General features: G+C 47.0%; 1 protein-coding gene across 7 annotated transcripts in view; it reads right to left on the bottom strand.

The window, feature by feature from the left end:
• Positions 1-25,154, bottom strand: part of shroom3 (shroom family member 3) — a 32,157-nt gene extending 7,003 nt beyond the window's left edge. Inside the window, exons 1-15 of one of the 7 annotated variants that reach the window (XM_057018191.1) lie at positions 24,666-25,154; positions 20,480-20,634; positions 14,157-14,324; positions 7,726-7,851; positions 6,337-6,552; positions 5,621-5,874; positions 5,305-5,536; positions 4,922-4,977; positions 3,982-4,702; positions 3,416-3,803; positions 3,137-3,267; positions 2,667-2,816; positions 1,025-1,491; positions 618-845; positions 193-403 (exon numbers count right to left, since the gene is read on the bottom strand). In XM_057018191.1, coding sequence (XP_056874171.1) covers positions 193-403; positions 618-845; positions 1,025-1,491; positions 2,667-2,816; positions 3,137-3,267; positions 3,416-3,803; positions 3,982-4,702; positions 4,922-4,977; positions 5,305-5,536; positions 5,621-5,874; positions 6,337-6,552; positions 7,726-7,851; positions 14,157-14,324; positions 20,480-20,634; positions 24,666-24,821 — 3,659 coding nt within the window. In that variant the 5' untranslated portion in view covers positions 24,822-25,154. Of the gene's footprint in view, positions 1-192; positions 404-617; positions 846-1,024; positions 1,492-2,666; positions 2,817-3,136; positions 3,268-3,415; positions 3,804-3,981; positions 4,703-4,921; positions 4,978-5,304; positions 5,537-5,620; positions 5,941-6,336; positions 6,553-7,725; positions 7,852-8,775; positions 9,391-14,156; positions 14,325-16,788; positions 16,868-18,225; positions 18,783-19,122; positions 19,339-20,479; positions 20,635-24,665 lie in introns of those variants that run through there. The other 6 variants (XM_057018190.1, XM_057018196.1, XM_057018193.1 and 3 more) reach the window with 6 other exon arrangements.
• Positions 25,155-25,392: the final 238 nt, after the last annotated feature.

The raw sequence follows: 25,392 nt of genomic DNA, 5'->3' as shown, positions 1-25,392 counted from the left end.
ATGTCATGGAACTGCAGTCACGACGATAACTAGGAAAATGTATGTGATGGAAACGTGCTGACAGTTATTAAACGAATCAGCTTAGTTAAGCAGCAGCGTCGTGAACCAGATACCCGACACAACGCTGATGATACATGGATTCACCGATGGGTGAAACATGGACAGATGCTGCAGGCGTCCGTGTCTGTTCACCTTGGCTGGGAGTGCACTGGAGGTCGTGGGGAGGTCACCCTGCCCGGGTAGAAGAGGTTTGACTGGAAGCTGCGCAGGTCAGCTCCAGGAGGGAGGCTGGATGAGTGCTGGCTCTCTCCAGAGAAGAGGCTTCCATCTGCCGCTGGCTCCTGGAGAGAGTGCAGACTGGATGCGGAGGAGATGCTCATGGTGTCTGAGAGACAGTGGGAGGCTGGAGAGGATGGACAAGGTAGTGACTAAAGAGAGAAAAGGCCAGCTCAAACAGGCACTAAGGTCTTACAGGGAAGATCTAGTTGCTAAGAAGACACTTGGCAATATTAAATAAAAAATAAATGACCAAGGTAGGGTAACAAAAGCACAATTTTCATCAGAAGAGGTCTATGTTCCCTTAGATTAACCCTTTATCCATCCCTCCTCTTCCTCACTTCTGAGGTTGCTGTTCTCAGGGGGCAGGTATGCGCTCCGAGGCCTCGATCCAGGTCTCTGGGCCCCCTCGTCCCTCTTTGCTCCTCTCTTCCGCACCACATACTCAGCCAGAGCGTCGTGCTGGACCTGCCGCAGGTCTGGCCTTGACTGGCTGCTTTGCACAATCCCATTGATGGCTCGACTGGCTGCCAGTTCAAACATCTTTCGGCGATCTGCAACACTGGTTTCTAAAGAGATAAAGTTCAAATCTCAGATCAGCGGCATGAATTCTTAACTTGTAATAAGGTTGATTCTTTCAGCACTTAATTAAATACAAGACAAAACAAACACAAACAACATGTGCAGAGCAGACAGTTCTACCTATAATAAAATGAGGAGGGGAATGACCACTAGAAGTTTCTCCTACCTCCTCCACGTCTGCAGAGGGCAGTAGTCTCAGGATCCGAAACTCCAATCTCATTCATCTTCTCTGGCTCTGAATATGAGCGCTTTTTCTGGTCTGCTGCGAGACGTTTGCGGCCACAAATGCGCGTTCGAAGAGGAAGCCCGACTGGTGGGATGCTGGGGAGGGCCGGGGGACTTGGACCTCGGACATCCGGGCTCACCACGTGTCGCTCCTTCGGCGTGTGTGGGGAGGCGCTCGGCTGCGCTGCCTGTGGTGGTATGAAGACGCACTGTGGCTTGGGCAGGGTTTTGGGACCTTTTTTGTCCTGGGACTGATGTTTGCCTGGGACGGATGAAAGGTGATGGATCGAGGAGGTGGCATGAGGAGGGGCTGCAGGAGGATTGGCAGAGGTGCTGAGGTCTCTTCGTCTGAAGGATGTGGATCGCAGAACTTTGGACTGGGCGTCTTTCAGAGAGTCCCTGTAAGACCTGATTGTGGTTGAAAGTCATTGTTGGGAGGATGAGAGACAGCAGGATATTTACAGCACTAGCATTAGCCTGGAAAGGACTGGTTTGCTGCACAGAACTGCCTTGGTTTACTGTATTGGAAGAGAGTTCCTCAACTGAACTACCTAAAGAACATTTTCTTCACATATTGTTATTCTCTGGATTTCTGAGGACAATGACAGTAGAAAATATTGCATTGACGTTCGTATTAAGAAAACCGACTCAGTGCTCAGTTGAAGCCCCTTAAGATGCCACTACAGCCTCCAGTCTTCTTCATGAAGCCTCAAGCTTTGCATATCTCAGTTTGAGGCTATTCTGCTTTTCTTCTCTGCAGACCTGTCTTAACTCTAACAGATTGGCCGGGGACTGTTGGCAGACAGCCATAATCAGGTCACTCCAGAGATGTGGAGCTCTGGTTGGACCTTCACAGACCTACATTTCTTCTCTGTTGCCTCATTGGAGGCTGAACCTTAAACCCGGTCTGATGTCCTGGGCATTTATTTCTCTAATTTTTCAAGTTAAACTCTCTACTCTTCCATTCGGCCTCATTCAGCGTTACCTCGACCCTGTACAGCCTCTCCATTCCGGCTGGGTTTCCTCCAAACAAGATGCTTAGAATTTAGGTCAGAATGTTTAATTGGTTGACCTTCTGGAATTTTCTCCTATCTGCACACAGGATCTCAGCCAGTGTGATCGTTGGGTTTTTGCTCACATCATGTGAGAACGATGAAGCCACAGTGGTCTTGAGAACCCTCAGCGGAGCAGAATTCCAAAGATCTGTGACTCCATTCAGTCCCGCCTCTCAGCTCCAACTTATTTTGACTTCATGGTTTGGTTTTTATTCTGAATTTTCAGCTGTGGGACTTTCCAACTCATGTCCAATCAATTGAATGCACCATAGATAGAATCCAATCAGGGTTTAGATACATCTCAAAGATGATTAGGAAAAGTTCAAGGTTTATGGCCAAGGGGCTGAAGACTAATGTCAATGCAAAACTTTTATTGTTATTCTGGGGGTCTGACAGTGATGACAGAATAAATGAAATTGTGAATTGTGAATTTTAGCATAAAAAAATAGAACTAAATGGGAGAAAAGTGATATGTTCTGAATGTTCTGACTGGACTGTATGTGGACACATGGTGGGTCTGCTTCTTACCTATTAAAGGATGTGTCCTGCATGTACCCCAACATCTCTTGAATGCCCTCCCTCCAAGGAAAGTCTTTGCTGCCATCAGTCTCTGTGGCCTCCTTCAGCTGTAAGCTGCTGCGGCTCCTCTGGAGGGCTAAACTGGGATCTGCTGGGGTCCTGTTAAAACATAGAAACAAGCGCCTGATGAGTGATAAACAGCAGATCCACTATGCTTCTGGGTTAGGGTTAGGAAGGGGGACGTAGAATGCTGCACCAGTCTGTTGTGGGAAAGAGAGACGTGAGTGGGAGAGACAGCTCTAACCTTACCAGTCTCTCTCTGTCAGGTGAAGACATCTAGAAGGGCACCAGGTAAACACATGAACTGAGGTAGTGAGAAGATCAACCTGCTGCCAGTAGAACCAGTGGGGTCACTGATTCTGTGTTAAACCCTGCTTGTGAGCTAAAGTTAACCTGATACACTAAAATAATGTTGGTACCTATATTTCATGTGTTCACTGCTGCCTCCTCTGTAGCTCATGGTCCGATGGGCTTTGGCTCCAGTGTTGCTTCTCTCCAGCATGTTTCTGAGATCTTCTGCTCCTGTGATGCTGGGGCCTTTTTCAGTGGCCTGATTTCAAGGCAGGAAAGGCAAAAATTGTGATGATGAGCAGCAACAGAGGAAGGCTTTCATACTTCTGGTAAGACCATCGTTGTTCTCGCTGAAACCTTCATTTGATGGTGTAAGCTGATCCAATCATGCGGGAGTTTTGCCTTACCCTCAGGTGTATGACGGTGTTCTGGGAGTTGCAGGTGCTGTGGCTGCGCTGCTTCCCAGCTCGTTCCCGACGCTCAAAGCGACTGACTTTCTCCAACACCGAAAGGCTGCGGGCAGGTCCATGGCTGGTCTCTGTGGAGCCTCCATTGTCATGGATATGGACAGGTACATCCCTCTCTGAACTGGAACATTGTTGGACCTCAGCAAGGGCAAGCTCCAAGCGAGTCAGGGGGTGTTCCCTGTCTGGGTCTAACTCTCTTTCCCACTGCCGGTACTGTGGAGGCTGTGTGGCGGAGGTGGGCGGAGCCTGAAGACTGGTTGGGTCCTCCCCCTGGGTCAACATAGAGGGCCTTGGTGGCTCTGAATGGCTGCTGATGTGTTCCATTGCTCTAAAGGCAGAAATGAGAAAGCTGAGAGTGAGAGACGTGCACATCCACCATCTGGACTAACAACACGAGTCGACACTGTGCTGCTGACGAACTGAGGACTGTTGGATCACCAGCAATCTCTGGACAACCAGGAGCAACACGTGTCTACAATGACAGGTTTCCTGTCGTATGAAGTTACCTGTCTGGCTTATGTGTCTGCGCCTGAAGCTGTGGAGGAGCAAAGGCTAAGGTGGCGTTTGATGAGGAGAAATGTTGGTATCCATTTTCTGTGGCTGCCATTCTTCCATCCCTCTGCTCTTCTCTGTCTCCTTCCTTCCCCCCTACTGAGCTCTGCAGCTGCTGTTGCTGTTGCTGCTGCTGCTGTTGCTGCTGCTGCTGCAGTTGCTGCTGTTGTTGCTGCTGCTGCAGTTGCTGCTGTTGTTGCTGCTGCTGCAGTTGCTGCTGTTGTTGCTGCTGCTGCAGTTGCTGCTGCAGTTGCTGCTGCTGCTGTTGCTGCTGCTGCTGTTGCTGCTGTTGCTGCTGTTGTTGCTGCTGCTGCTGCTGCTGCAGTTGCTGCTGTTGCTGCTGCTGCAGTTGCTGCTGCTGTTGCTGCTGCTGTTGCTGCTGCTGCTGTGAGCTCTCCTTGGCCAGGACCGGATAAACTCCTGAGGAGCCTGGTGCATAGCTACTGTTGGGCACCTGAGCGTAGTGGGGCTCCGGCTGCGGAAGTGGATACTTTCCTGTGGACAGTATGACATTACCAGGCTGGTGGGTCGGGTCTGGAGGTACGGGGGAAGGACCAGCCGGAGAGTGGGGCTGGGAAAAACCTCCGCCTTGCCGAGGCTTTGTGGTGGGGCTGCTCTCAGGACTCTTCTCTATCACCGTGTGGAGCTGACCCTCAGTGCCATAGGAGCCTTTAGCTGAAACCACAGGATGATGTCACAACTACCGGTACACTGATGCTAGTTTTAGATTAGATTCTGGCCTTCTGTTCAACAGTAAAAACCCACAAGGTGATGATTTCATTTATTTCCACATGCTATTGTCTAATGTATATTTAGGCATATTTATCAGACCCATTATCAATCAAACAAAGGGTCTAAATATTGATGTCATTTGAGGCAAAACTGAATATATACCTGTGCCTGAGGCCACAGGGCCACTGGAGTGATGCCAAGAACCTTTCTGCAAAGATCTGGAGGGTAATAAAACAGATTAGATTCTAGCTTACAGATGCATCTTTCATCTTTTATGTTTCACAACAGGTGAAAGTATGTGTAAACTCTGCTGTCTAGTTACACAATGAACAAACTGTAACAATTACACAATTGCAGCCAGTGTTTCCTTCAAGGTCATAGTTTCCCTTTCTGGAAAAAGACTACGTGACCAGGAGAAGATGCTAGTAATGTTAAATAAACATTTGCACTGCAATTTAAACCTAATTAAGAACTGATAAGATCACGTTAAAGTTAAACTGGGAAGTTCTTGTTTGTCGGGTTACATTTGAGTGTCCCGGACTCACCGCAGTGATCTGGCATGCTCCAAGCTTGACCAGGAGTTGGGCCTGTCGTGGTTCCTGAGGGCTGCGTAGCTGTCGCTGCGCCTCGGTGGTGCCGGCACCCCCTTCAGATTCTCATAGGAGCTGCAACTGACAGCCGGGCCCCATATGGGGCCCACGCTGTGTCTGTTGGAAGCCGGGACACCACCAACACTACTGCTGCCACTGCTGTTACCTCGGTAACAGACTCCACCAGCTGCAATCAAAGAAACTCAAATTGTGTCGCAATTTCAGGGTAAATGAAATCTTTCAGGTTTTCATTGCGAGGCCGTCACGTTACCTTGAAGATCTCGACTGTGGCCTGAGGTGGACCCTCTACTCTTGGAGTCGGCGTTATGCAGGAGAGCTGCAGAGGTGGAACTCAGCTCGTGCTCCTGCAACAGACGCTGCTTGTTGTCGTAAACCGTTTGGACGTAATGAATGTCCGCCTGCTGCATCTCTCCGCTCCCTCCTCTCTGAGAGACAGCCTCCAGTGAGTAGGAGCGCTCCGGGCTGAAGGTGGGGGTTGAGGCCAGGTATTCTGGAATACTGGAGCTGGTGGAGAAGGAAGAGTAGGCAGAGTCCCGTTTGCTGTGGAGGTGATCAATACTGTTGGAGGACCTGGAATATGATAGGAAACTTAATAAGGGCGCTCACACCAAGTCAAAATAACATTCATCTATGGTGAGATGTACTTCAAAGAGAGTTTAAGCAGAATTTTTGAGGAGTGCATTGGGCCAGTAATTGTACAAGTGCAGCAACTTCATATGTGAGCAATGAGTAAGTTAATGAGCATTAGGAGCTTAAATCAGAGGGGCATTTTACGACAAAAGGTGTCATGTGGACTGCTCTCTTTCTACATATTTGTGGGTACAGTGGGAACAATTCTGCTTTACATCAAGCAAAGCTGCACCCCGGGAGGGAAGGAGGATACGATACGATAAATATTCCATTGTGTGAAATATGTAAATATGTGAGGATGCCATTAAATGTGTGCATTCTTCTTCATTGGTGTACCTGGAGGAGGAGAGCTGGTGGCAGGATGAATAGGTGGGGTGGGACCCAGTCTGACTGTAATGGCCCAGAGAGTGTTGGTGCTGGGCTCCAGAGTGATGCTGGGAGGAGATGGGATGGTCCAGACTCTCCATGCTGCCCCTTGAGCTGTATTGATCCGGACTCTTCCTCAGGTATGTTCCAGAGTCAAAGCCGCTGGACAGGTCCGTGGTGGAGGCACTGAAGGACACAAGGGGACGTGCTTGGACTGTGAAAGGGGCTCTGGAAATAATTAAACTAATATTCACTATATTTATCTAGATTTTTATCTCTAAGAGATCACCTGGGGGGGTTAAACAATACAGCAGGTCCAGCATTTATAAATATTCTTGAGATTTGTAAAAAAAAAAAAAAAAAATTGAATTTAGCTATGACAGGCGTGTGCAAAAATACATCTGAGGAAGTTTTTTTTGTGCAATAGCTACTTTATTTTGTGTAAGCTACAGACTGAAAAGCATAAATGTATGAATTTGTGTGTGTGTGTGTGTGCTTGTGTGTGGGCATGTCACAGTTTGACCCAACAAATTCTTCAAGCGAACACAATAAAATTGGCAGAGTTGGGGAAGCCCGGGCTTTCTGTGGCTCGTCTACATGTCAGTAGTTACTTTTTAATTTTTTTGTTAAAGTTAAAGTTCATCCAAACAGAAGTTCTGCTCTTTTGACAGGACGTAGCAGAGTATGCTGTTGCCAGGGAAGACCCAGATGTGTGGGGGAAGGGAGGCAGGAAGGTCGTGAAGGCAGCCTCGGGTCCGTCCCACACCGGCAGCCATCAGAGGCTTCCATTCACCTAGTGCTGCTAAAGAAATGCTGACGTAACTTCCTGTCATCACATCAACCTTCTGCCCAAGAGCTGTGCCTCATGCACAGAACCACTGCAGCTCACCACTGTCGATAAACTGGCAACAACACCAGTCCCACAAGGAAAAGGCCTCAGAAAGTCATTCATCAGTTTCAGTAGCTGCATTAACCAAACTGGTATATTCCTGGAATCTCATCAACATCCAATGATCAGTAAAGCCTTTGACCACGATGTTTTCCTCTGATGATCAAAGGTCCCTATAGACGAATGTCACAAATAAATCAATAAAAACCAAACACAAATATGCGCTTCGGTCTGACCAACAAAGAATCAGTTAAATCCAAATATCAGCTCAAAACAGAGATTCGCCGACACCATAAACTTTGACCCCACAGCAGAGCTAGTGTTATAAAGGCTATATTACACATAGTGCAGCTGATACTACTGTGATAAATAATAAAGGAGGTGATGGGTAATGAGCTAACACTAGGGTAGGTCAGTGGTGTTGATGATGGTTTCTGGAGTGTGATGGCTGTTGTGATGTGAACACTGACCTGGGATGGTAGCTGTGGGACCAGCCACTGCTTACTGTGCCCATTGTGTCTGGGTCAACTTCCTGCTGACCTTCTCCAAGCTTCGTCGAGTGCCACGAGTGAGGACGAGATGCCGGGTCATTGCGCCTGCGGGGTCAGAACATCGGGGTGTCATTACCGTGCTTCACTCTGGTTTACAGTGCAAAGACTTGTTCCAGCCTGTGACCCCACTCAAGGAAAGGGCAGAAGGTCGCGTGTGCTGGAAGTAAAAGCTAGAACCCCTCAGCCACCAGGACCTCAGACTGGACAGTCAGAGAAGCTTTTCAGGGAGACTCTTAGTGTGCATTCAGTCACTAGGGGCTCTTTTCATACAGTGTCCCTCATCCTCATCAGAACCTGTAATCTCAGCAGAGGGAACACTCCTGGTGATGATGTTCCCTCATCATACTGCGTTTGTCACGTTCGGCTGTTCTGTATTTATCCACAGGGATAAACAGGAAAAGATCGTATCTGGGAGAAAAGGAGACGCACATGAAAGGAATTACAGGACGTGGCTGGAATTCCTCCACACGATACCATCCCTCTTATACTGGTGCAGACATTCAGCCTCTCCAGGAGCTCCTGGGAATACAAACCTCCCAAATCTTTTATCCTCTGAAACCACATTGTTTGGTCCTACAACCTATTCTGTTGAGCTCCAGAGGTTAGAAAAGAATTTCCTCCTGCAGTGTGATGATGATCAGAGAAGGATCAGAATAATCTCTATCAAACTGGAGAGGAACAATAATCAGGCTGATGGCTGCAGACCTGCTGGTTGTCATATATAATCTGAGCCAAGATAAGATACCTATTCTGTATATTTCCTTTCTTTTCTTTCCTTTTCTTTCACCAATCACGTTCTCTATACTTCCTTCACTAGTCAGTGGAACATATGCTGCATTTGTTTGAGACCAAGCAAAAATGGGCCCAACAACATGAATCTTAAGCAGGATTAAAAGTCATTCTGCTTACTTTCCATAAATCACCAACTAAATCTGTGCCCCGAGGCCCCTCGAGCGTGGCCGAAGTTACCTGGAGGTGAACCTGAGGACTTTGGAGATGAGGCCAGTTGCCAGACTGTTGACACTGGCTTCTGACGGGGACCGACACAGAGCACCGTCAGACCGGCCCAGCTCCGTTTTCTTCTGCTTCTTCCGGAGCTTCCTGCGATAGAATGCCTCCAGGAGATCCATGGCATCGGTTCAGGACTCGTCTCCTGACTTCTCTGCTTTCTATTCTCTTCTTCTGCTCTGCTCTTCTTTTCTGCGGGGCTCTTCCTTTAGAAACCGCCACAAACGTCCGTTGCTTCAGACTTCTCTCCTAACTGCAGCTTCTTTCCTTCTTTCCAATAAAACGCCTTCAAAAACTAAATGGAATAGAATAAATTTTAACCACATCTGGACCAGAACCCTTTCCTCCCCTACCTTTAACAACTTTTACCACGAAACTCAATAGCCTCCCTTTTCTCTTCCAACCTTCTTCCGCTCGTCTTCTCCGAAAACCTCAGTAGTCCGACTTGGTTCTGGTCTGCAGTGACAGATCTTCAGGAAATCCCGACTAAAGCATGATTCCATCAGAAGCCTCGCCTTTCCCAATCACACCCCGTGCAGATTCTGATTTGGACAAACATCTCACGCTGTGTCGGCCCCCAGATCCTAAGCTCATTAAACAAATTAAGCAATTAAATGTCATTAACCCACGACATGATAAAAGCATGAAGTAAACATCCTGAGCAGGCTCGGATGTGTGTGTGTGTGTGGAGGGGGGGAGAGAGAGAAAACGAAAGAATGAGAGAGACAGAGCAAGAAGACAGGGAAAGAGGGAGGTGGGGGAGAGCAGGGGGAGGGAGGGAGGATGGAGGGAGATAAGATTCATTTAGAAGACACCAAGAAATGGAGCAATGAGAAAAATATAAACAGATAGGGAAGATTTTCAAAAGACGAGAGGGAACCAGTCGATACTGTCTTTTAAAGGCTTTGAAGACAGAAAGGACCGAAGTCGTGGACACTATCAAAGACAGATAAGCAGCCAGAGACGAGGCGGGTCACTCTGCTGAAATAGATTTGATGGCTGCAGGGAAAAATGCATCTCATGATGCAGCGTGTGTTGCTGCGGTGAACAATGGCGATTATTGACTGTAAGATTAGTCGCCGTCAGAAGGACTGGAGTCCAAAACAACAGGCGTGTTACCGGGTCAACGGTCTGTGATCTAGCTGCTGCGGTCAAACATTTCAGATGTTCTCATCCCGAAAACACATCTGACATGTTGAAGTATTTCTGAATCCTTCGTACCTTTAATGTGTCCCACAAAGGAACTTCCCAAGTTTCTTCCAGTGGAAGAGGGGATGAATAAAGAGTTGGGTCACGTGTACCTTCACTAAAGAGACTTTCAAGAATCCTATCAAAAGACGTTTTATCGTCAAACCTTCTATTGAAATAGAACAGCAGAGTCTTTGTGGAAGTTCTCTCTGGTAGATTTAGCAGATCTTGAGAGCCCCTTTCACACCACACGGGTCGTTTCAGCACCGTGAAAAGGTCGTCGTCGCAGGACGGGTCATTTATTGGGACGATGCAGGACGGCCATCATGTTGCAAGCGACCTGCGTCGTCCCAATAAATGACCCGATGACGTGGATGCTCCTGCCTGTCGTGTTGTGATTTAGTCACTGGACATCCCGTCAACACAGGCGGATTTCGATTTGGTTTTGTTTTTTCAGTCAACCAAATCAAATGTGTTGCTACTCGATCTTTAATGGAAGTGCATAAGGGAACTGGGTCACGTTTGGGAAATCCCACCCTTGGGGGTTGTTCACGCTCGTGTACCGACAGGAAGCAGCTTTTTATCGATCATGGCAGCGCACTGGCAAGATCACGAGATCTGTGATCTGCTCAACTTCTGCAAAGAAGAGATGTGGCGGCAAATTTCAGCCACTGTGCTGGATGCAGTTATTTATGAGGATATAACCAGCCGGGGAACACTGAGGGACCTTATTATGAACTTTTCAAAATAATATATATGGCCTCTTGGCACTGGCTAAACCTCCTGAGCGTCTCCAGCTCGGTAGCTGCACCACCAGTGTCCTCCTGGTCCCCCAATGTTGTTAGGGATTTAAGAAATAAATACATTACTTGCTAAAATTCATTTATTCTCAGAAAAAAGTCTTTAGACAAATTCTTCGGGAGCTACTCCATCGCTTTGAAGCCTAATCTGAGCTGAGCTTGTAAACTTAACAAAAGGGACAAAATCGCAAAAAAGGAAACAAGACATTGATTGACTGATGTCCTTGTTGTCCATTGTTTAACTCGCAGTGTTCCAGCGCAAAGGTGTAATGATGACGATCGAAATGCCGTGACAAGCTGCGACAACATGCTATTTGGTGTGGTGCGAAAGAGGCTTAACTGGAATCAAGCTCCTCTCTGGGGAAAATGGAGCAAAAGGCGTGAAACAGAACCGCCACTAAATGAATGTTATCACGGAAAAGAACGGCCTCGTTTTAGGGTTAAAGAGAGTCCCAACCTTCTGGAACATGTGCTAAAGATGGAGGACTTTGAATGAAGCCGAATCAAAGCCAGAATAAGTGTCTTCATATAATATACGAATGGATCTATGACCTTATTTTGAAGGAATCTTTTGGCCTGCGTGGTATCTGTTTACATGTGTCATATTGTCATATTTTTAGCGGTGTGCCTTATTCAGTACAAATAAATGCGCGCATAAACTCCAGGCTCCGAGTATTCAACATCGTCATTAATAACTGTATTTCACAAACATTTAAACAAGTCTAATCACAAGCATATGGATCTTCTCTCTATCACCCCAAAACATCCTATATAAACAACTATATAAACATTAACTATAACAGCAGCAATAGAGATTATGATAACTGGCGGGCTACCAGTAAACACTCATTCTTTATGGCACTCGCTATCTACATCGGCGCTGCGGAGCATTTGGGCTGAGATAGCAAAGGAGTGGTGTTACGTTCCACCAAGGCACCGTGGAAGCGTGTCACAGTCAGTGGATCCCGACTGATGGACATCCTGTTAGCCATCATCCAATATGGTTCCTCTATTAATTAACAGATGTAGATTGAGTCATTAGCTACACTGACAAGCAGGTCACGGGGTCGCTCATCGGGCCTGAAAACTGACCGATTGCTCTCACGTTTGTCATCATGACTCGATACTTTTTAACTCCTCCAAGGGCCCATTTATCCAGATCCAAACTAAACAGAAGGGCCTCTTTGCTGAGGCATTCTCTAGGTCAAGGTTTAAACCAACAACCTACAAATCACCGGAACAACAGCTGTGGCCGTGTTCAATCAAGGAGACAAGACAAGAAGAGTCTAGAAATTAAAGGGAGCAGGATGAGCCGAGAAGAAGAACACAGGACAGAAAGTGGAATGATTGAGGAATTGTCCTTTTCCTCAACCTCAGAACCATGCAGCTTCATTCCCCCACGGAGAGGAAATGAACCAGTGACCGTATGAAGACTGGATGATGGCTTAGCGAAGCTAGAGCTGAGGGTCTCGGTGGTCATTTAGTGCTCCAGGATAAAACTTCAGGTGTGTGTGTGAAGCAACGCTCAGTGTTGGTGTGTTGAGGATGATCATTAAACAAAAGGAGATAAGAGAGAAATCAGACATGAGAGAAGGTAAAATGTTGGAGGAATGGATGAAGTGAGGTTAAATAAGCCCAAGACTGTGTCAGCTTCAGCCTCACTGTCCTCTAGATCAACACCCAGCCTCACGGGGCTCTGATAATCCACTTCCTGTTTCAGAACAAATGGGAATAAGAGTGCTGCCCCCTCTCCTCCTCCTGTCCTCAGTGTTTGAAACCAACCCAGAGCCCAAAGAACTGTGGGAGAAAACATTCTCCTTGGTTACCAGACTGTGTGCAAGGATGAGGTTTTTCCCACCTCTCACAGGACATACGGCTATCAGAGACCCAGAACTGATCCAGGACCCGTCATTGGGGTTCCGATCCAACTGTGGGAGCTAAAAGTTATGATTCTCTCTCTCTCTCACCCACACGCAGCCACGCACGCACGCACGCACGCACGCGCGCGCGCGCACACACACACACACCACACACACACACACACACACACAACACACACACACACAACACACACACACACACACACACACACACAGCCTCCTGGACATGCCTGACCTCCATATTAGGATGGATCTGGCTGTAGCCTACCCTGAGTGTTCATATTTATAGACCGTTTACAACATTTATGTGCACAAAAAACATACTGTGTGTGTGTGTGTGTGTTTGTGTGTGTGCGCGTGTGATAAACACAGAGACTACGCTCTGATCACATGATGAGACGTGACAGTGCAACAATGAGTAGTTGTGAGTGAGTAGAACCTTTAGGACAGAGGTGTCAAACTCAAATACCCAGTGGGCCAAAATTCAAAACTGGGACAAAGTCACGGGCCAACATTGATCTTTATTGAAAAAAATCTTCCTCCAGCTATAACAGGGAACCCTCCAGTTTGTCTCTATTACATTTGCTGCTTGTTATTTTTTTAAATTTATATATATATAATAAAATACCAGCAGGCCAGCTCTAATAGTCAATTGGTATGGCTTTGCGGGCCAAATATTATTACATTGCGGGCCAAATTTGGCCCACGGGCCAGAGTTTGACACCTAGGCTTTAGGAGCTGTTGGCTCTGCAGTGTTTCCATGAATGATTTTTCAACACAGTCATAATTATTTCCAACAGCAGTTATGGGGAGCGCTGCGGGCTTTGCTGCAAGTCCTCAGATCTGCAGAACATTTTGCTCCCTGTTGGACTCCACCTTCACGTCGGTCACAAGTGGGGAGATTTCAGTCTGCACCTAATCAAAGCAGCGGAGCGTCAAAAGCTCCATGCATCACCTCTGTTTCAGTCGCACAGAATCGTTAACCTTTGTCAGCCCACATGTGCACATATGCGCAGGCGGGACATCCTGGAAGCGCAGGGGTCCGACCCCCCTGCCCCGACCCCCACACGGTTTCCTCTCTGGACACGTCCAACACAAACATGTGTGGACTCTGGGAAGGGCCACTGTTATATAAGACAGCATGTTGTGTTTAAAACCAGGCTTGTGTGCCCCCTGCTGTGCACTGTTGCTCCATCACTCCTCGTTTGTTGATAAAAGTTGTTTGTCACATCGAGACTGATGGTATCTAGAAGACAGATGTAAACCAAGCAACAGAGAACGTGTCTCTGCAGAACCCTGACGTCAGTAACAGCACCAGTCGGTCAACCCATCTCTGGATCAGAAAGGTGAGGTTCAGCTCCCACATGGCAGATCATTCCAGACATCAAGGATGAGCTGGTTTATGGTTTTCTCACACTAATGTCATCGCATGGCAGCTGAAGAACTTAGCTAAAGAGCCATGAAGGTTCTCTACCTGTTCTTGATGCGTAGCTGGACACCTCCTGCTGCTGCTGGCCTGCTCTGCTGGAAGGATTCTGGTGCATGTTGTTGGGCTGCTGGAGAAGGAGGAGAGGGAGGAGGAAGCGCGGGGACAGAAGAAGCTGATGTACCAAACTCCTCAATGAATCCTGGATCCAGTTCTCTGAAAAGGGAGACAGCAGTGGGACTCAAGCAGCCGTCGGCCTGCTGGACTTTTACTGTATGCTTCCGTTTGGTAGGGAAATAACGTATTTTGGCTAAATAATTTTCCCAACAATTCCCAGCTAATAAAAACAAAAATAACAAGCAGCAAATGTAATAGAGACAAACTGGAGGAATATTATTCCTCAGAAGCAGCTTAGATCAGAGACAGAGATGGTTCAATGTCTAAGCATTCTTTAGCAACATAAATTTGCTCTTGCTGGGGCACTTTAAGTGTGTGAATGTGTAAGGAAGCACTTAATAATAATAGTTATAACATTGAGAAAAGGGAAGTCATACTTTCACTGTTTCAGATGTGTGTACAGCTCCAGGAGAACAATCAAATATCTCTACCACTCATAATTAAAGTAGCCTAATAAAATCAAATAAATCACTCATCCATATACAAGATCTGCAAACTCAAGTCTCTCTCTCTCTCTCTCTCTCTCTCTCTCTCTCTCACACACACACACCACACACACACACAAACACCACACACACACACACACAGATAAAGGCCCATTAACAAGAAACCTGTTGAACTTGTTAAAAGAATGTGAGGCAGCAGCCACAACACCCTGAAATCATTTCAGTAGGAGAGACAGTATTGTCACATTCCATTTTATCACACACACACACACACACACACACACACACACACACCTACACACAGCCTTCATGAAGCATCTAACTGGACTACCAAGCTCTTGAGAGAAATGATGCATAAGATCGAAGTCATTACAAGATAACCCTATGACTAATATGAAGGGAGTTTAGCTACAAACCTTTAGATACTGAGAAAAGAATGTTATTTGCTCGTGAACCATCACTTTCAACATGTAAAAAGTGATATAAATTGTTTCATAAAACACAGTTGGAAAGAATAGGGAACCCTCTGAAGGTCAGAGCCAGTAAACTCTGATATGATATCAGTGATGTTTAATACATACAGACTTGATTTTGCCTCTGTGTCCTCAGTGTCATCGGGCAGATAAAACACCCCATCATATCGTTGTGTAGCAGAGGTTTGCGAAGCTCCTTTATCTGTCCTCACCATGAACCGTTTGCGTTCTGTCCAACATCAACACTCTGACTGACAGGTCAGTCTCTGGGAGCCCTCAGCATAGCCCACCAGACAGAGGGGTTACCGGGGAAACGCCTCTGTGGCCCTTCGCCCCATATCTGCTTTTTCTGAGCAGCGAAACTCAAACATTCATTAAGCTTGATTACGTCAAGCAGCAACAAAAGAGTCAGAGAAGAGAAGGAGGGAGACAAAGAGAGGGGTGAGAAAGAGAGGAGAGGGACAGCAGACAGGGGTCGCTACACATCCAACGTCTTGATCACCATACCGGCCAAACCGCCGGGGTCAAAGGTCACAGAGTCATGAGGGTTCTATCCTGTCATCACAAACCACACCCACACACACTACCTGGTGGGTTGGACTCCTCCTAAACTGTGGCAAAGTAATTGACGAGCATAGAAAAAGGGAAAGAGTCATGGAATCTCAAAGCAAACACCGTTTACAGCGTCGGTCGCTCCAAACCTTCTGTTCATGCCGACTTCAGGTCAGACGTGCATAAAGCTGACGTTTTCCAACAGACACCAAGCAGTTTCAGGGGAATGTTAATTAACTGGCACACTTTCCTTGGCAGTGGCAGAACATGTTCTTCTGGATTTCTGAAGGTGACTGGTCACTGATTGTTGACACAGTAAGGCGACACATCTATTACACCGTAATGACAGAATCAGGCTAAAATAAGCCTAATTCTTCAACTTCAGCTGAGCACTTAACAGTAATTACTTTGCTCCCCTGACTGATAGCCTGCATAAATCGGCTTCAGCCTGTGAAGAGTTGTAAAATCACTGAGATCTGATAAGAGATTAAAAATTCAAATTAAAGTTTTCATCACACCACTCAGAGCTGTGCTGATGACATAAAGATTTAAATTAAATGTGTGGGGAAAACAGTGATTAGCTGACAGGAATCTGTCACAAAGGTGAGCTAAACCTACAAATGAAGGCTCATTAGGACCTGAACACACCACTCCTTCACTGAAAGTATTGAATATAAATGATGAATGTTCCAGCAGAGCAGTTTAATGCTTGTTGACGTAGAGATTAGGTGCAGTTTGAATCTTTAATGCGGTCCCAGGTGTGCAGGTGTCACTGTTTCCATGGTTTCAACTCAGTTTACAGATCAGGCAAGGTAAGGGTTAATGAATCAGGATCATTCTTTCTATTCTTTGAGTTCTCTTTACTAACAAGGATACAAACCATGCAGACTCTTTACGGACTAGTTAAGGGAGGAGGGTCTTCAGATTTGTGGTCAGGAGTTAAAATAGTGCACGCAAACACTGAGACAAGAGAAGGGGAAGAAAGAAATGTCTGAAAAACCTGCTCCACAAAACAGAGAATGGCTGACAAACCTGTTCATACTGGCTGCTAGATGGGACAAACACCAGCAGCTGAGGAACCAGACACTGCTGTATTATCCTGATGTCATTCCTGTAGATGAGGAGATGAAGAGGAGGAAGAAGAGGACACTTTTATTGCCAATATGCATCAACTGCACAATGAAATCCGTCCTCACTGGGCCAACCTACCCTGATGTGTATCATCCCGATGATACTGTATTAAGCTAACATTTTCATGCATTTGTATTATAATTTTCATTTTTTATTTAAAGTGTGGTTTCTAAATCTTAACCAAAGGAGCATGTTTACTTTGGTTTGGAATTCTCTAGCAGCATTAGCGTCTCACCTGAATGACAGCACTGGTTCCCCTAAAGAAAGAATTCCAGTTTGCCATCTGAGCTGAGTGCAGCCCAACATGAGCTCATAAAGACGATAATACAGAGTTAATAAAGATATTTCTGTCCCAGGTGGGCTTGCAGGTGTCTCTCTTGTGTAATGTGGAGCACAAACTGATGCTAACTGAAGAGCAGAGGACAAAAATCAGGAGGACCAGCTGCCTGCTGCAAAGCAGGGGTGCTAAAGATAATAACTACGGACCGCCTGAGTGGGCTCAAACCTGGAAATGAGCAGGCAGCATTAGCCAGACCCAAAGGAACCACTCTAAAACACACGTGGGACAAACACACTGAGTCAAACAGAGATGAGCTCACAAGGAAGTGAAGCCACAAGTGTCAGATATCAGCTCGAACCCAGACGGCTCCGTTAAACACCTGCTCTACTCGGACACACCAGGGTGATAAGAGGTAAAGCTTTCAGGCTGGTGCACTACTTTTACAGTTATACATCAAAACTTGAGTTTAACTGATAAAATCCTTCCTTGACAACAACAAAGTAAACATCAGTGACAGTTTGCTCCTAAATTAAAAAAAACAAACATCCATCTTTGTCTTGTTCTGCTAAAACTCTTTTTCCTCTCTTTATGAATGAAACCAACATATTGTGTGTGATCAGTAAAGGGTTAACTATGCCCGAACCGTCTCTCTCCACACCACAGGGCTGCCATGTGCCCACGACTTTACAGTGACATCATTGCCAGTTGCCTGGCAACTTCACAGCTACAGCAATGCCAAAGCAAGTTTATGTATCAATCCAGAATTTACCCAGAAAACTACACACACACACACACACACACCACCCCTGAAGAGCCACCCCTGACTGAAGTCAGTCGGGTGAAATCGGGAAGAAACCTGGAATAAACTGGGAAAACCTGAAATTCCTGGAGCTGAACAACTCCTCTGTGAGGAGCAGAGACAGAGATAGAGTGACCCCCTGAAAGTGCTGTTTGTCTCTCTCTTTCTCACTCTCCCCTCTAACACACACACACAACACACACACACACTCACTCACACACACACACACGCGCGCGCGCACACACACGCACACACTTACAGCTCATTTGTCAGCTCCTTTCTGTGAGTTTCTGGCTTCTTCCTAATAATATTGTTCTCTCTCTCCTTCTGTGTCTCCTTCTGTATCTCTCTGTCGCTCTGCCACAGCAGCATTCACGTCTCAGCCAATCAGGGCTCACCTGGATGCACCAATCACTGGGGTGCGACAGGTATGGAGGAAAGACAGACAGGACGGACAGACTGGTGTGCCGAGTGAAGCCATGTTTGACAGATCATCAAACACACCTTTTAGTCTGCCACAAACGATGGAGGACACGTTCAACATGTGAGCGGCAGCCTTACACACGCTCTTGTACTTGTATCTTTGTGAGGACTTCGCCGGACCACTAACCCCAACCATCCTAACCCTGATTTTCACCTAAACCCAATTCTAACCTCAACCATACATCCAAGACTCAACCCTGGAAAAAGGCCCTTTGTTAGGACCAGCCAACACGTTTGATGACTGATTAGCAGCTGCCAGCTAATGAATGTCCAACATTAGCACTCAAACAAGTCCTGAGTCTTATTCGGTGTCCAGCAACACCGCACTGTTACAACCACTTTCCTGTTTCCTGTCCAGGCAAAGCAATTTCACAGCAAATGGAAGTAATTTATCTCCAAAGTCCCGTCCTTTTGTCAAGACGCAGCTAATTTTACTACCAATAAAGCAGCTGTGGGTCTCTGTGGACGTGGACACAAAGGTGAAACATAAGCAACTGTGACTCTGCAGCCCAACACGATGTCAACAGGTTGAGTTATAAATTAGGAGGACATCATGTTCTATGAATGGATGTGGCCCCAATAATTCAGAGCACAACACCACCAACAGCGGTGTTGCATCAACCCTCAACATGCTCCAATCAGAGGACTAAAGCGAACACGTGTGAAAACCAACCTGAGGACGCTCGACATCTGAGTGATTTCCTGTAAATCCCTTTGTGAAGCCGATCACATGCAAACACGTGCTGCTGTTGTCTGTCCAACCAGGAGAGAACTGCAGTCCTCCCAGCGCACCGCCTGTTGTTCTACACCTGTTCCAGTCTATGTTTTTGTGGCTGAAGTCTAAAGTCCTGCATTGTGTTTCTCCTGTGTCTGCCTGTAAACAAAAAGCTGCAGTAGCAACAGAGGCCAAGCTAGCAGACACACCTCAAACCAAACACATACCTGCCTTTATACCTGAAGGCATCACGCTCAACAGGAACAGACGTCCTCGCCAGCTCTCACGTCTGGACCCTTTTACCTGAACACGACCCCCATGAGTCCACGTGTGTCTCTAGTGTTCACGTTGAAATGGAAACGTTAAATGTGAAATATTTACAGATACGTTCACGTGTGGAACCTGATCTGACATATTCAGGACATGTTCATGTACCAGTGACAGCTCAATGACAGCTTCATGTCTCTGCACATTCATGGGACATGCCGAGGACACCATTGTCAGAACTAATGTTCCTTCTTGACCACAAACAGTGGCTGAAACATCCCCCTTGATTTTGGATCATCGCACTTTGGGCTTCAGCTGTACTTTATTCTACACCAGCTACTCCCTGTTCCCACCTTTGACTGCCCAGAGAGCAGTGTGTAATGTCTATTACAGCTGTAGTACACTGGAAATTACACCTTCTCTCCCAAGTGATCTGATTTCAAAACCAAAAACCTGTTTAAGGTGTTCACACATTCTTCACTCTTAGTTTATTGTTGTCACTTTCACAGGTTGCTCAGTGAAGGCTACAAAACACTCCCTCCCCCGGCCGTCAACAGATGTCGTGAAAGCAGCGTGATATTTCCACGCAGGCTGATTTCTGATTCTGTTGATGATGGGAGTGACGCAGCGGTTCAGTACGATTCCACAGTTTGCTCCGCTGGAGGCTGTGACTCCCCTTGAGGATGAATGACCTCTGACCTCTGACCTGTTTAGGGTGTATTTTAATCCCTCACACTGCTGAAACAGGCTTGTTATCCTCATTAGGAACAAACAGAACAGAAACTAACAGCATGTGAAGGGACGATTGATGGAAAAGAGGTTGTTGCTCTGGTTGTTGTTGCTTCAATGCGACTAACTTTAAAAGGGGCTTTCGTTTGTATTATAGCAGTTTTATCAACAAACAAACCCCAGCACAACACACTGTTGTTTGATGATGCTCATCCTTTGCTATTGCACCTGAATGCAGCATCCTGAGAAAGAGGAGCTGGTGTAGCTCAAAGGGCATTATTCACACACAAAACACACCACACACACACACACACAGTACCTGCGGACAGTGAGCTGCAGGGTTTTGTAAGAACCTTTCACCAGTGCGATGGCTTCCTGTCTGTATCCGGTCAGCTCCACATCATTGATGATGATGATCTCATCCCCCACCTGCAGCGGTTGACCCAAACTGTCCACCTTACCGCCCTCCTCCACCTGCAGACACAGAAGACCGTTAAGAATGAATGGGCCAAGCGTAAAGGTCTGGGATGCTTCCCCAGTCTGCTGCTGCCCTTCCGCCGCGTCGACCCTGACAGCTCCAACGAGATTTCACCATGTCTCGGCCAATAAACATGAACGTCAGAGCCGTTAGCTTTATATGTGACTATCAACTGTCTCTCTGCCAAGATAATGCACCCCCTCTCACACACACACACACACACACACTCACAAAGAGTAACTCTATTATCATGACCCTACTGCATTATCAGCACTTTCAATGACACCTCCAAGCATCCTGTGTATGTGTGTGTGTGTGTGTGTGTGTGTGTGTGTGTGTCCTCTTTAAGGTCAAAATGTTCGAGGCCCGGTCACATGACTTGGTTATCAGGCTTCTAGATATTCAGTAGTGAACATCAACAGGTCAGACTAGATTACTGCATCCTTTCGGTGGAATAAAGAGGTGAATACTAACATTAAGAAAGTTTCCTTTCTATCATTATTTAAAGAATAAAGCAGAACTCCATTGAGCTTCTGTCACTAAACTGTGATCGATGTTGTGATCGAGTGACCAGCAGAATAAACAACATGTCAACAGCAGAAACAAAACATGTCTTTCCAATATCTTGATATTCCTTTAAGAATAAAGCTGGGAAATATGAGATTTTAAGGGTTATCGTCTGTTGGACCAAGAGACTGTTGGAGATGTGTGTGATGATACTGGAGCGATTTTTATGCAACACACTCTTCTAATACAGGAAGAACAGAAAGTGAGAATTTTCCAACAGCTGCCAGGAGTTTCTCCAGGGTGTGTCTGAGCTACAACATATGCTTCTTCTCAACAACGCCATCGTCCATTTATCTCCACCTTCAACATGTGACGGGTCAGTCAGAGCTTAATTCTCTATTTGCTGACTGGCTGCACAGCTAAATGAGAGAAAAACCCCTCGAGTGTGGGGAGCACAACAGTAATGTGCACGTTAATGAGCTGACAAGACACAGAGCTGCTGATATTTTAACTGTCATTTATAAAGTGTGTAAAACTAATATAAAATGTCAGTATAAAAATGAAGCCTGGCACTGGATCAGAGTGCACATGTCACTGGATTTGGTCTGAAATCCATTATCCAGTAAATAATCCAGATAGCTCATACCAGTCCTGACAGACACACCTCCACCAATCAAAGAGACAGAGGGACTCGGGAAACCCTCCTGGGGACTTTTTAAAGGGGACAGTTCCTCCTAAAACATTACCCTTTAACCATCTACAGTAAACTTTCCATAATAAAATGAGTCACTGGAGCTCTGCAGGGTCCATTGTTGTCTTAACTTTTATCCCTGCTCCCCAATCAGTTATGTGTCATGTGTGGTTATTACACGTCAATAAGTCAGTGTTAGCACATACGGCTGCCCTATAAAAATAACAGATAAAGGTTTTTTTGTGTACCTTTAAAAAAAGGTGCATGAGTGGTGTATGTGAGCACTTTAAGAGTGTTGTTATTATTTATACAACTCTTTAAGAAGCCTCCAGCTGATCCAAAATGCTGCAGCCAGAGTTCTGACAGGTATTGACAAAAGAGATCACATTACTCCTGTACTGGCGTCGCTTCACTGGCTGCCTGTTAAATTTAGAATAATTTTTAAAACCCTTCTTTTGACCTACAAGGTCCTCAGAGGCCTAGCTCCATCCTACCTGGAGGAGCTAGTGATACCTTATCAGCCCAATAGACCGCTCCGCTCTCAGAATGCTGGTCTACTTGTGGTTCACAGAGTTTCTAGGGGTAGAATGGGGAGCCAAGCATTTAGCTACCAGGCCCCCCTGCTATGGAACCAGCTCCCTGTCCAGGTACGGGAGGCTGACTCCATCGCTACTTTTAAGATCAGGCTTAAAACCTACCTCTTTGAAAAAGCTTATTGTTACTAATTCTGCAGTTACAGTTACTATCATAGACAGACAAATTATCATACTTAGGGGGTCGTCTAATCGTTAGGTCACATCTTAGCTATGCTGTTATAGGCCAAGGCTGCCGGGGTCCAGAAACATGATCACCTGACAGGCCTCTGTCACCCCACTGGGTCATGGTTTCCTCTCCTCTCCTTTCCTCCTCCTCATCAAGCAGACTAATTATGCTGATTCCTGTGTAGTTTTTCTGCTCCCCCCCCCATTTATTTACAGGTATCGCCGCCTTCTGAGCTGCATGATGACCTCCGGCCCCACTGACCCACTGTATAGTGTACTTTTTGTGTGTGTTTCTGTGCTCTGTGCTCTCTCTGCTCCCTGTGCTCTGTGCCTCTCCTCCTCTCTCTCCTCTCCTCTCCTCTCCTCTCCTCTCCTCCCCTCTTCTCTCCTCCTCTCCCTCCCCTCCCTCCTCTCCTCTCCTCCCCTCCCCTCCCCTCCCCTCCTCTCCTCTCCTCTCCTCTCCTCTCCCCTCCCCTCCCCCTCTCCCCTCCCCTCCCCCCCCTCCCCCCCCCCCCCCCCCTCCCCTCCTCTCCTCTCCTCTCCTCTCCTCTCCCCTCCCTCCCCTCCCCTCCTCTCCTCTCCTCTCCTCTCCTCTCCCCTCCTCTCCTCTCCTATCCTCTCCCCTTTCCTCTCCTTCTCCTTCTCCTCTCCTCTCCTCTCCTCTCCTCCTCCTCTCCTCTCCTCTCCTCTCCTCCTCTCCTCTCCTCTCCTCTCCTCTCCTCTCCTCTCCTCTCCTCTCTCTCTACCCCGCCAGCCATCAGCAGGAGGGTCCCCCTACATGAGCCTGGTCCTGCTCAAGGTTTCTTCCTGTTAAAGGGGAGTTTTTTTCCTTGCCACTGTTGCTTGTCTGGGGTCAGGCCCTGGGATTCTGGAAAGCGCCTTGAAACAATTTTGATTGTATAAGACGCTATACAAATAAAGATAGATTTGATTTGATTATTTCCATCTCATTGTTTGTTTGTTGTGTTGCTGTCTTTGACACCTTGTGTGAACAGTTAAGTCTTAGTGATTCCCACAAGCACAGAGTAGTAAACATTGTCTAAAACGAGGGATGTGTGTGTGTGTGTGTTGTGTGTGTGTGTGTGGTGGATAGCGGGACCACTGGTGTGACTGACATGCTGATTGGTGCTGGTGAAGGGATGGAAATGCCCAAGTGTGCTTCCATAACAACAGCCAACAAACAAGGAAGGAGCAGAAAAAGGAAGCAACAGAGGGAGGAAGTGCCCTGGGCCCGGCCCCTGGACACTGGACCCTTGGCCCAGCTGTTAGCTGCCACTTCGCAGGGACTCCTGGTGCTTGTGGGCTGTTTTGGATTATATTTGTGTTTTGCACTTCAGTCCAGGAATGTTTGGCCCTGCTGCCTCTATGGGGACTGGATCAGAACCACCCAGTACTTCATACTGCAATGATCCTCTTTACTGTTATCAGAAGATTACTGTCATGGATGAAGACATGGATGAGGACATCAGAGATGTTGATGATCCACAACAGGTGGAATGATGCAAACAGTGATCTAAGAGCTGCAGAAAATAAAAGCATGAGTGGAAGCTTGCAGGAAAACAAATAATTCACATTCTTGTCCTATTTTACTGAAGCCTGGCCTTCATCCCAGAAAACACACACGCACACACGCACACACGCACACACACAAATCTGCCCATTTGCATGTTTGATAAAATGAAGCCATGAAGGGTATTAGAACAAAAAGTACAAAATAAGGGCGCGATGTCAGATTTCCAATTTATGAACCCTAAAACTGGTTTCAAGAGCTTTTAGCAATGTCCACAACAAGGACAAACTGTCCAACCTTGTTATATTTAAACACGTCCCTGACAACTTGCCGGCTGTTTTGCGTTGTCTGAACGCGATAAACAGAACAGAACACAAACAGAACAGATCTCTACTTCACACTGTTGGACTCGCATATACCTAAAGTTTGAGACAGATTTCGGACTTTTAAGTTCCAAACCCTGACTTGCAGTGGCGAGTTCCCACCAGCGTTTCCTGGCTGATGTGATTTGCTGGTAAAAACAAAGTGACATTTAACATGTGGAACGAGCGTCGCTACCTTCGAGATGATGAGCGGCTCGTTGTGCTCCAGGCCGCCCTGCACAGTGAAGCCCCACGGGGCTCCTCCATGCAACCGGGCCTCCACCAACACCCAGCAGCCGCCGCCTCCTCTGCCCGCCGCTTGCTGGAGTCCCGCCCGGCCGCAACTCTCCATATCGGGCCAGGTAAGAGCCGCCCGGGGCCACGGACCTGAGACTGGACTGCGGAAAAGACGGTGTCCCTCACCGGCTCATCTTCATTCATTTATTCTCTCCCCCGAAGACAAAACCCGAGAGAAGCCAAACGAGAGGTGCCCGAGCCCCGTGCACCGTTTCCTGTAAAGTGCATTCCTGGTGCCCGGAGAGCCGCTGGTCCTCCGGCAGACTAATGCGGAGGCTGGAGCCCGCAGAGAGGGAGAGAGAGGGGTTAAAAAGTTTAGTGAGAGCGAAGAGTTTAGTGGACGAAGGTCAAAGCTGATCGGATCTGCTAATGATCTTTCTCTCTCTCTCTCTCTCTCTCTCTCCTCTCTCTCCTCTCTCTCTCTCTCTCTCTCTCTCTCACCCACACACACACGCTCTCTCTCTCCCTCTCCCCCTCCCCCTCTCTCCCCTCACCTCTCCTCTCTCTCCGCTCTCTCTCTCTCTCTCTCTCTCTCCGAAATTCAGTTTAGCATCACAATAGAGTTTACTACGACTCAGTGAGCCAAAAGAAAGACTAGACATGGGGGTGGAGAGGAGAGAGAGGGA

The sequence above is a fragment of the Takifugu flavidus genome, chromosome 20, assembly GCF_003711565.1.
Source record: "Takifugu flavidus isolate HTHZ2018 chromosome 20, ASM371156v2, whole genome shotgun sequence".
NCBI lineage: Eukaryota > Metazoa > Chordata > Actinopteri > Tetraodontiformes > Tetraodontidae > Takifugu > Takifugu flavidus.
Note: the sequence above shows the minus strand (reverse complement) of the source record. Positions and strands in the feature narration are given on the sequence as shown.